Source organism: Leptinotarsa decemlineata, unplaced genomic scaffold (assembly GCF_025532065.1).
Source record: "Leptinotarsa decemlineata unplaced genomic scaffold, Ldec_3_MD MMD2_tig00002082_RagTag_RagTag, whole genome shotgun sequence".
NCBI classification, from domain to species: domain Eukaryota; kingdom Metazoa; phylum Arthropoda; class Insecta; order Coleoptera; family Chrysomelidae; genus Leptinotarsa; species Leptinotarsa decemlineata.
Window position 1 is genome coordinate 5056199 of NW_027412573.1, and position 12915 is coordinate 5069113.

The window sequence follows — 12915 nt, forward strand, 5'->3', positions numbered from 1 at the left end:
TTTTATGAACAGGAGGGAACGAAGCACCAGCTTTGATGTGATTTTTTTCTTCTTCCCTTTTTTATAATCTCAGTTCTTTGAATTGATTTATATTTCATGATCGTTACAAATTTCATTATTTTTTGTAATATTCCCAAAATAGAAGTAAATATTGTTCCATATTACAAAAAAAAATTCATAAATGAAAAAAAAAATACCACTGTCAAATAACACTGTAAAAAGACGAATTGACGATATGTATAATAATATTGAAGAACGACTGGCTTTAAAACTTCAAGAATGCACTTATTTTGCACTTCAAATACCACAGCGGAACTAATTTTTGAGTTAATTGATGAATATGTGTTCAAAGTAGACATTCCCTGATCCGAGTGTGATGAAGGGAGTTGCTCCTGAATTAGCTGCTGAAGGTATGCTGAAAATTTCAACTTCTATCCTATCATAAAGGCTAGGGTTCTAAACACAAGATTATTCTCCTTGATGTGTGAAGAAATGGGTGGCAAGTTCAAAACTCTACTCCTGCATACAGAAGTGAGGTGGTTATCTCGCGAGAAAATTTTGAACTGAGATCAGAAGTTTTCATGATTGGCTTACCTAGCCGACATTTTTGACAAACTCAACAAACTGAACTTGGGAATTCAGGGACCTTCACAGCCAGTGACAAAATAAACTCCTTCAAGAGAAAGTTGGTCCTGTTTTGTTCACAAATACAGGAGGAGAATTTATCTGCCTTTCCCACTCTATCATCATTTTTTGAAGAAAATGAAATATATCCAATGCATATATCATTGTTCACTTGGAAGACCTTCAAAAATACTTCAAGAAGTATTTCTCTGAAGATTATTTAAAAGTGGACTGGATCAGAAATCCTTTTTTGGGAACCTCACCAAATGAATTCGAACTAAAAGAAAGTTTTACCGACCTCACAGAAGATAATTTCACGAACTACACCTGAACGATTTGATCTCCACAAGGTGTAGTTTGTGAAATTACTATGGATCTTCATCAAGTAACGGCCGAATCATTCAGAAAATCACAGAAGATAGTTCCATGAAAGATTATTTCAAAGAGAAATCAAATAATTTCTGGATCGCTTGTAAAAAACCGAATACTTTGCTCTTTCGGCAAGCTCTGAATTTTTTTATACCAATTGTTACGAGTTACTTGTGTGAGAGTGAATTTTCTGAACTCTTGTACATGAAAAATAAATATGGAATCAGAATAAGTGTTGATGAGAACTCATGACTGAAGATAAGTTCCATTACTCCTAATGTTGATATTTCAATCACAGGCAAACAACAAGTTTCGCACTGAATACTATGGAATATATTTTATATAATGATTGATTTTTGGCTGACTTTTTAACAATTTTATATTCGTATGTTTCAAGATCTATGGGTAATGAATAGAACTGTTGATTAATACCATTTTATTCTTTCTTTTTCACCTTTACTAAAAGCACGTTATAAATGAATGAATATCTAAACAATTATTACAAATTTTTCTCAGGAATTTTAATAAAAAACCTCTGAACCCTTTTAGAATATTTCTCAAAGAGTCATGGGGTACGCAGGTGCAAAAAGGTTGGAAACTCCTGCTCCAGGTCAACAATAAATTACTCATCATTCCGTAATACTGAAATCAACTGAGTCGGGTGACGAAACAACTGTGTATTATGTTTTTTGATCAGTATAATATACAGGCAGTTTCTCAGCTGATCCCAATATAATGAAAAATGAATTTCACCAGACCCATGAATTTCAGCAGAGTCAGAACTTCCACCAGAGATTCACTGAATTTGATCACTCTCAGGCCAGTTCTGATAGTTCGAACATACTAAGGGTTAGGTTGGGTTAAGTGCAAAGTGAGTGGACCTATTTGACCCTCCACTGCAATCCACAAGGATTTATTGAAGCTTCTTAACAAAGCCGATTAGTTTGGTTGGTGAGTGGTCTTTCAGGTCAGATGGTAAGAGTACGGCTCTGCCGAACTCCAAAAACCTGATTCGATCCCCAGCGGGGCAGGCACAAAGTATATGCTCTGCTGTTTCATCGTTAATGATGAAACCTTTCCGTATTAGGGTTTTTGCACGTCAGCTACACCTGACGATGTCTCAGATTCGTTACTCAGGGCACATGAGTCTTCAAACGTCCTACTTTTTCAAATGCTAGACATGAATTCAAGTCCTTTTATCCATCGTTCATTTCAAAATACGGAAAAATGAATGTTGAAAAAACAGGCCTCAAAATCATTTTTCTCTTTGTGAATTTCCCACTTTCGCATGCTCCAATTTTGTTCCACCTTGTTTGAAACTGATTATTAATTAGCAAGGAACTTGACGTTGTTAATCTGCAGGTTCGATATATTTTCATAATTTGGTAACTCGAACTGTCAGGGGAATTTCTCGAAGAGAAATTAGGAAAAATTGTTGAGAATTTAATTAAAGGATCCCGTTTCATCTTCAAAGTCTTTCGAAGGTGTCAAAACCAACCGTCACACCATGATATCATAGAAGTTTTTTTTAGGTGTGGGAGTTTTAAGGGCCTTGTTCGGGTATTTCACCCAAATATTTTTCATGTGTAGAAATGAAATCATGCCATTCATATCACAAGTATTCATAATACGAATATATAAAATGAAGTTATCTTATATGACAAGTGGATTATTGTACCTGGTTCTTTTAAAAAAACAAATTTGAAACAGAGATATAGTTCATTGGAGCCGATAACACCTGAACTACCCGTAGGTTGAGCTACCTATGGGGCTCGTCCCCAGGTATCGGTTAGGGGAACGGCCAGGGGACTGGGAGCCCTGCCCGGAAGCCAATGTGGCCTTACGGACGGGGTCGCCAGACTCCTGATCAGTAGTAGAAATAAATAAGGTGAGGGGAACTAAAACCCCTTGGGAAACTGAGCGAAACCTCATTGTAATCAGCGTACCTCTGGTAATGCGTCGCTCTGCCAGAAGTGACCAACTCTTTCCCTGCCGCTCGTGGAAACACACATGAATGAAACCAATCCCTCAATCTAAGGCGGTGGCTGGGGATGAACAGAGATGACCACCCCAATCTACCGCTTGGAATGGGGCTGGACATAGCAGATCACCTCCAACAGCAAGGTCAGCTGATTACCTGACTAATAACAAGATGGATAAATATGAGTTTATTCTCAGACTGTTTTTTGACCTCTCGCGTGCCTTCAATAGCCTCAATTTTGATTTTATATTGTCAAAATTATCAGCAATAGGGCTACGAGGTAATATACTTAATTGTATTCAGTCTCTCCTACAAGGGCGAAGACTCATTGTGAGGGTGAATAATGAAATTTCATACGAATACCTGGTTATATCGGAAATACCTCAAGGAAGTGAGCTCGGTCCCCTGATTTTTTTATTATTCATCAATGATCTACCTGACTACATAAGTTACAGCGAAGTCTCCATGTATGCAGACGACACATCTATAATCGTATCTAGCATTAACGAAGATGAAGTGATATTTAAAACAAAAAAGGTCCTTCACGAATTCGATGAATGATGTCACAAAAATCGCCTAATGATGAACCGCTCAAAGACAACACTACTAAGATTCCACAGACCCTGTGTAGATTCCATAATCACCCAAAATATTACATTTATACAATATAGATTCCTATTCAATTCCAAATGCAATTTTTTAGCCACAGTTCTAGATAAAACTCTCAGCTGGGACGAATACATAAACAGCATTTGCTCTAAACTAGATAAACAGTACTTTGCCATAAATGACCTGAAAAGCTGCCTGAACGAAGAAGGGCTAATGGCAGTCTACTATACCCTCGTCTACTCGACCATTAGTTACAACACCTTAGTCTATGGGCTAGCAACTTCCAGTAACAGAGTTTTTCTAGCACAAAGAAGAATGATCCGTGCTATGTTCAGACTAGACTATCGTGAGTACTGCCAAGAAGTATTCAGAACGAAGCAATTATTACCTTTCACAGATATTTATTTATATGAACTATTAACATATGTTTACTAAAATAGAAATAACTGTGAGCTTAATATCGACATTCATGGCTACCAAATACGACAAAAAAATCAATTCAGATTGCAAAAGGTGAAATACTCTAGTTATAAAAAATCACGAGACTACGCTGGTATGCCAAATGATTCGAAAACTATAACAAGCCTGGCCAGATTCAAACATAATCTTAAGACGTTTTTGATCACGAATACATTTTATAACATTCAGGAATTTTCCTCTTTCTGCAGTATGAACTGAGATGAGCTGATGAACGCTTTTTATGCTATCGAAATTCATGCACTTTAAACATTTACTATTCATCATAATGCTAACCTGCACTTGTATGTTGTCCTATTTGACATATGATTACTGTTGCAATATTATTTTTCGATTGTATTCTTGAGTTTTATGACCTGTCAACCCGATGTAAATTGATGATTTTATGATCAATAAAAATGTCTGTCTGTCACTTCCTGCTGCGGGCGCCAAGAGCTCCGCCTCGAATAAACACAAGAAACCGGCTGCCCCTGCAGGAAAGCTCCCTCACTTGTGAAGAAACCGCGCAACGACAGTAATGTCACTGTACCTTCCAAAACTTTCGCGGAGGCCACCGTGAAACACCTCCAGGTTGCCAAAGAGTGTGCTCGGCGAGTCTTGGCCTACACCTGCCAATGTAAAGGAGATGTCTCCTAGTGACTTGGTCACCTTCCTGGAAAGGACAGGATGAACTATGACCTAGGAGGACAACTCTTCGGGAGGATGAACAATGGGTCCACATGTGGCCTAAGTACTGTGAGTCTACACTCACCCTCCCTACTATACAGATACCAAAACACCTGGGCTGAAAAATCCCGGGCCTAAGAAAGAAAACGCAATTTTTTGTTCCAAATCATGCAATTGTGCCATTGTTTTCATTGATTTGTGGCACTATGCATTGTATTGATGAAACATAACTTTCTTTTTCCTCGAACACTCCTATAACGCTGTAGGTATAATATTCACTGTCGATGGTATTTCTCTTCTCAAAATAGTCGATGAATATTACACCGCGCACATCCCAAAATACCGAGGCCATAAACTTTCTAGCCGATTGTTGTGCTTTCGGGCGTTTTGGACGAGGTTCTCCAGTTACTCTACATCACTCAGATGATGATCGTTTTGATTCCGAAGTAAAGCAATGGATCCACGTTTCATCCATTGTCACATATCGAAGCAAAAATTCCAATTTTTTATGTTTTTATGTTTCTGTGAATGACGTCAAAATGTGGTCATAATAAAGTTTCAGAAAGTGCTTTCTACGTCGCCATTTTAGACTGAAATAGCACTGCTATTTCAGTAAGAATAGAAGTTTATATCTTATTAGATGAAGCTCATAATAAATTGGTCAGAGTGAATTCATTATTAATTTTGGTTTTCTTGAATGAAAACAGTGAAATATTATTTTACGTTCAAAGAAAATACCTTTTGATCACAGTCGATAATTCATATCACTCTTCTTCCACACTCTCGTAAAGATAAACGAATCATTCTGTTTATGTGATTACTAGTGATTCAAAAATCAATATTCTCAAAGGTTAACTGCTTTCTTTTTTTTTGTGAAATTTCAAACAGATTCTGTGAGGAATAATTTTAGGAAGAAGAATTTGAGATGGTTTTTGAATCACAACCCAATCTCTTCTGCTATGTGATGTAGTTTGAATAGCCATACTGATAGACAACATCCTGTAGGAGGAATTGACATAAAAAAAGGAAATGAAGTGTGGGAGAATTAATTAGTATTTTTTCTATGTCCTTATTCTCCACGAATCATAGTGGAATATTCCTTTTCAATTCATTGTAATCGATTACTATCAATTTCATGAAATATAGACAAAAAATGAAAGCAAGTCAGTTGTGACAATATATGGTAGCTTGGAAATTTTCAAATTCTTACAAAATCCATTGGGTGGTAACGGGAAAATAATTCAACTGAATAATTTTTCAATAATTTCCAATTTTATTTTTGGAACATTTTGAAGTTATTTACATTAAAATAGTTACTTACTATATAACCAAAAACAAATTTCATCTCAGTCTCTCGGTTTACTTCAAGAAAAACACCAGTTGAGAAAAAAGTTTGGGCAATATTTCAATATAAGTTTCAATAAGTCAAAAATATCCCAACAGAATACTCAAATTGGTTCATATCGGACTATTTTCTGGTCGAACATTTTGTATCTTAAACATTCAAGATTGTTCTCCAAAAATCGAAATCAACTGGAGTTTCTTCATTACAGAAGACTTAATATAAATACCAATAATACCAACCTTGGAACCATTTTAAATTCCATCAACTCTAATCTATTTTGCTTTCTACCAAATATAATTGTGTTTTTTTCTTTTTCAAATTTTCATATATTTTCAACACACCACAGTCAAACATTCCAATAAAGACTCCATTTCATGTTACAAAAATGTCAAAGGAGCAATTTAACTATAGTGTGCTATAAAAACTTCAAAATGACAGACATCCTATTTTTCATTTTCGACACCAAGATTATTTTTCAAATAGTGTCACTCAACACAATCGATTCCGAATTTGCCATATATATTCTCAATTGAAATGATAATTTTATAATATACAAGATAACAGAAATGTTTTCATTTAATCACCGAAGAACTAATATTTTTATTGAAAATTTCCATCATTTGTTGTGAAATTAAACATATTATTGGCACACTATTGATGGAAATGTACTGCTAAGATATGTATTGCTAAGAAATATGTATTTCACGCATCTGTTTTAAATATATATTGTATTGAACCAAAGTCATTTTTGTGAAGGAGAATCAGTTTTGTATCAACCTTTTTTTGGGTATTTTCACTTTCCACAATCTTAACGTTTCAGAGGCCATAATCCGCCTCCGTCTTCAGGAATGGACAAAAATTCGAAGATATTTGCAGTTATTCCTCTGCTGATTATTTATTTCTTAACGTCTTCGTCAGATATCAAAGGAGATTGTGGGAGGAGAAAATACCCTAAAAAGGTCGATAAAAATATAAATTACTAGTAAAATCCATTCCAATTTATAAATGACTATGTTGCTGTATCGCTGCTGTTCCATTATTTTGACAGAATCAGGATCAACGAACTTAGACATGCGCAGCGTTATAGAACAGTGCTTTCAAAAAATTGTTCCACAGCGCCATCTACTAGCGAGTTACAGAAAAATTAATAGCCCATAAACCTTTCCTATGAAAAATAACGTATACATGTCAAGTTTCATCACGATCGGTGATGAAACTTGACAACAAACATCCATTTTTATATAATAGATTATATATTAGATTTGGGTAATTGATCTGTAATTTTGAAGTCGAATGATATAAACACTGCGACAACTCTATCTCCACATCAACCACAAAACAAGTATTTTATGCCCAAATCAAAGATCGCAACTGACTTCCAGAAAAATCTATTTTTTTGGTAGAAGCAAGAAATAAAAAATAAATTGCTTATTCATTATATCACGTATCACGAAAGTTATCATAAAGAAGTAATTTTGAATCGAATCACCTCACAGATAAAAATTGAAGGTAATACGACTCATAAGGCGTTATATAATCAGCTGTGGTTGTTCATGTTTTCTTTGGGAAAATTCATTCGGATAGAATCCTACAATTTATGAAAAAACCCAAAAATATTGTCATAGAAAGGCTGTGAGATGAAAACAGAAAACCTATGTCATTGAAACTGTTTCATTCTGGAAAAACTTGGCTCCTTATATATAACAAATTATCATATTATTCACCTCAATCGCATATTATCTGTTTAAAAAAGTCAACAGTAGAGAAACACTTGACGGAAAACAATCTAGCATTCAACGGGAAAGTTGATGATCTTCATCTGTAGCACCTCATCGGCTTTTGATTTTGACAGTGCTCTCTTGTGACGCTAAGTTTCTGAGAACATTCGATAGAGGGCGTTCTATCAACAAATGTACGACTAATCCGGCTGCAAAGGCTTGTATTATATCGGAGAATATGGACTTCCACTGAAAAAAAAAAATATATTATCAGCTGATAAGTACATCGAAAAGCTGCTGGAAGCAGCATCTGGATTGAGCAGACGAACGCATAATGCGACGCTTGCGACAAGCAATACGAAGAACACGTCTGGTATTGTGAAAAAAAGATCTACGGCTTTTGCATCACGGCAATGCAACTGTTCACTCGTCATTGTTATTCGTAATCATGCCTCGGCCACCATATGTACTAGATTTGGCCTCCTGTAACTTTTTTCTGTTCCGGAAACTGAGAAGCCCCATGAAAGGACGGCGTCTTGTGACAATTGTGAAGATAAAAACAGAATCTCTGAGAGAGCTTGATGATACCTCAAAAAATGTATAACAGAACTGCTTTGAGAATCGGAAAAAAACGCTGGAACAAGTGTATTATATCTGAGGAAGACTACTATGAAGAAGACAAGATAGAAATTGATGAGTGAATAAATTTTTTTGAGAAAAAATGACAATTCACCTTATTTCTATTTTTTTCCAATTTCAAGTATCTCTCTGTATCTGTAGAGTAGGGAGGGTGAGTGAAGGCCCAAAGCACTCAGACCATATGTGACCCATTGTACATCCTCCCGAGGAGTTGTTCTCCTAGGTCATCGCCCATCCTGTCGTTTCCAGGAAGCTGGATAGGTTACTGTGAGACATCTCCTATAAATCGGCAGGTGTAGGCTAAGACTCGCCGAAAACACACTCACTCTCTTATTGACGATAATTTCGGACACTCTTATAGGACATGCCTGACAGTTTCATCTTCTTATTCACACATCCTGCATAAAGGTGCACTAGCCCCATATTATGGAGGTGTTTCCTTAATTGACAGTGCCAAGTCAGAAATCCTACTGTTAAACGTAGATTTTTCCTGGTCATCGCCAGATATTTCTTTGGCGCTAGATTCCAAGGTCGCCCAGAGCGATCCTGGCAAGATTGCATCCTTTGATTCCATCCCATCTCTTTAAGGATTGCGCATGGGTGTAACATTCGGCTAGTTCCGCAATTGTCGAAGACAACAGGCCGTAGGTGCTACTGGGTCCTAAAATTCTTAGTCCAGTCGCTTCTTTGGCTAAAGAGTCGGCAACGCGATTACCTTTAGTCCTCAGGATAATGCTATTATGTACCGAGGCTTTGGCTATTCAATTTCAAGTATTTTATGTAGATTCTCAACAGATTTGACTAATTGTTGTTAATGGAGGGGCCCAGATTGGTACAGTTGTTCGAAAATACAGAACCCATACCTTCTGCGACCCTGAGTTGTCTACAAACTGCATTTTTTCGATATTCTCTATTCTAAACAGAACACAAAATAACTATTGAGTTGTGTTTCTTATTGGGAGGAAATGACAGCTGACATCAGGTTATTTGGATGGAAATGTGCTCTACTAGTATGATACACAATTCGACGTTTTTTTTTTTGGGATTCGCAACAAAAATGCGAATACTTGGATTGAGCATGAACGAGCCTTCAACCTTGAAAAAATTGATCCCGTAGACCGAACTTTTAGTTTTCATCTGCATTCGATGAATCAAGAATTTAATTATTTCAAAATAATACAATAAGTTCGTGAAATTCTCTATTTGATAATATCATCTTCTTCAGGTGAAGGATGCGTATTTTTTTTCAAAACTTACCATTATTTCATCGTTCAGAGGTATCAATTCGTCTATCAAAAGATATCTTCCAAAAACGATCAGAAAGTTAACGAGATAGGTGGAGTAAGCCCATTTGGCCAAAAATACTGGGTAGTCCCATTCACAAATTTTTTTAACGACACCTGAAAATATCGAATTTTGAGTGAAATGGCATCAGAAATTTTATGATTTCGCATGTGAGTTATTGAAATTTCAGTAATTTATTCATTCGAGAAAGAAAACAATCCTTACATCAGTTTTGATCTCAAATTGACAAACCAATTAATGGAGTTCATTGTATGATTTTCACTACAAAGGATTTTACGCGACACGTGTTTCGCTATACAATAGCGCTATACACGTGTCGCGGTTTTTTTAAACCCATTATAGCGAAAATCATACAATAAACTGTATTTAATCAGTTTTGATATGGGTTTTCATCAAGTATCTGCCAGTTCTATTCAAAATGCTATTTGATTCATCCAAATAAATAACCCAGTCAAGTAGCATTTTATTGTGAGATTTTCACTGGACAGTTTACAAGAAAGCAACACGTGTTTTGCTTCACAATAACTTCCTGAAGTGTGTTCAAATTGGCAATAAGTCAGCGTTCATAACGCCAGTCAGTATGAACAAGCCAGAAGAAGGTATTTAATAGCGAAACACGTATTACTTACTGTTTTGTAAACATTTCAGCATAAATTTCACAATACAGTTTTATCTGAATATCAATGTCTCATGATTCATCATATTTTCATTTATTCAAGGTGACGAAGACGAAACAAGTATCAATAAATGTGTCAGAAGTTCAAACCAATGACCATCTTCATACATAAAATAATATAAATATTTGAAAAATTTTCCCACATTCCAGAACGTTTCCAAAGTCATTCTACGGCACTGGTCGCCGATATCTTCATGAAAAATCAAAGATCGACAAATATGGTAACCGTTGAGGTCAATCTGTGTTGCTTCTTCTATCAATTCAGTACTGTGGAGAATATAAGTCTAAATGCAATCGAAGTATAATATAGTGAACCACCACTCTGTTGAGATAACAAATGTCATTTATCTTAGTGTTGGTTCAAATCAACAACAAAACAACACTGAATTGGGAGAGAAGCTAGAAGTGAATAGCCTCAAAGGTTGCAGATTTGTGGCCCATCGATGTTTCGTATGGATACTCAAAAATTAACACCAATAAAATACAACCAGCATCTTTGAGTAATTTGTATAGAAAAATGTCGATGAATGCCTTTGCATATTTTCAATTGTGTGAACACTGATGATCATAACTTCGATAAATTCATGTATTTTCCTGAACTGTTATCAACTCTTGTTTTCGTTTAGTTTTTCTATATATGACTATGATGACAATAATTGTAATTGTTCGAAAATGTAGGATGCAATTGTTTGGAAAAGTCCTTACAAGAGGGTTAAGTTAGGTTAGGTCCAAAGTGAGTGGGTCTATTCGATCCTCCACCGCAACCCACAAGGATTTATTGTGGCTCACACCTATTCACACTCGACCAAATAAGCCCAGCTTCTCAACGAGCCGATTAGGCTCTGTCAAACTCTAAAAACCTGATTCGGTCACCTGCGGGACATGCACAAAGTATATGCTCTGCTGTTTATCGTTAATGAGGTAGTCGGATAGTCAAGGTGCAAGATTCCCACCTTGATACTCGCGATAACCTTCCCATATGAGAGATTTTTCACGTCAGCTACACCTGACGATGCCTTAGATTCACCCTTGCAGGGCTGTTTTCGTCTCCAGTTTTGGTAAATCATCACTTGAGCGTAAACGTTTGCTAACCTACTCATGGGGGGTTTGTTCCTCCACCTGAGACAGATTCTGCGTACGCTGCTCAAGAATTTAGTGCAAGGCGGTTTCATAAGGTACCCCGCTTTGGAAGAGACGACTCAGTCGTTTTCGCTGCACCACCAAACCTTTTTATAGGTTCAGTTATTGGATCAGGAGTTGGAGACTTGACAAGCTCTCGCTCCTGATCTAAATTTACAAGGTCAGTTGGAGCCGTAAGCTCGACATCCATCTTCTCTGTAGCGTCTGAAAGAATTTTTTAAATTTACTCTGTCCATAAAAGTCCCACGAAGAGCTAGGGAAGGAAGGTCAATCACGGCAGAACCCCGCATTACCGTGACAAGGCGATGCTACGACGAGGAAATTGCACTAACATTAATTACAAATAAAAGTGGTAAAAAACATTCAAAGTTTCATTTCTCATTTTTTATAACTATGTTATCACTAAGTTGATAAATATTTTGAATTTCAAAATATTCACCTCTCTTATGCCTCCAGACAGTAGTATTTGCAAATGTCTACCTGAAAATAACTACTTTCCTAGCTAATACCAAGATGGACATGATAAACAGTGGTGTGTTAATTTTCTCACGAAGGAAATTTTTACAAATGATGCTTGTTCATCCGGCAGCAGAACCTCATTGAAATCAATCGTTTGAATCATACAGATCAGTTTTGGGGTATTACCCCTCGAAAGTGCGAGAAAAGTATGCCCCAAGACAGCAATGTAGTCCATTTTTAATGATCACATCGTGGTTCCACTGCCTTTAAGGAACTTTCATCTATAAGAAAACCCTGTCAACTAGTAACAGCTCCATTTCGTGAACAGAGTTGCGAGGTCCTATTGCTGAACGAAAGACAAGCAACTATAAGGAATTTTCCCGATATATCTGTTAGAATGAAGGGGTATATTTCATAGGAAGAGACCAGTTTTTCGAAAAATGGAAGATTTTTGGAATTCTACTTCTTCACCTCTACGTGAAAAAATATGTGGAAGTAAGGAGAATTGTTGTGGAATTGACCGCGGTGATAGTGCGCCCGACTCACGATCGGAAGACCGTGGGTTCGATTCCTGCCTCGACCAGATATTTTTCTCGAGAGAATTTATCTGGTTGAAGCTGGGATGATTCTGCAACTGTGTTAGGAATCACACGTTAAAAGGTAAGATCTCGTTAGTCCCTAGCTCGCACAAGTTTCACAACTTCTGATAGTTGTCGTTTGTATGGGGGCGACAGCTGATTAACGGAAAAACAGATTTGAACAGAAAGCAGTAAAGTTACAGAGTATAGATAACTACTCATTTTATGCGTGGAGAGTTTATTTTAAACGCAATTACTTTTTTCCTTTCTTCAAAAGTGAATGTCTATTGTGGTATTAACCAAAGAGGTAGTTGTTCTCCAGCAGGCAT

General features: G+C 36.5%; 1 protein-coding gene across 2 annotated transcripts in view; it reads right to left on the minus strand.

Annotated features, from left to right (window-relative positions):
- Positions 1–5976: 5976 nt before the first annotated feature.
- Positions 5977–12915, minus strand: part of LOC111503168 (O-acyltransferase like protein) — a 112432-nt gene continuing 105493 nt past the window's right edge. For both annotated transcript variants that reach the window (XM_074176878.1, XM_074176879.1), the window contains exons 11-12: positions 9686–9828; positions 5977–8038 (exon numbers count right to left, since the gene is read on the minus strand). In XM_074176878.1, the coding sequence (XP_074032979.1) occupies positions 7901–8038; positions 9686–9828 (281 nt within the window). In that variant the 3' untranslated portion in view covers positions 5977–7900. The remainder of the gene's footprint in view (positions 8039–9685; positions 9829–12915) is intronic.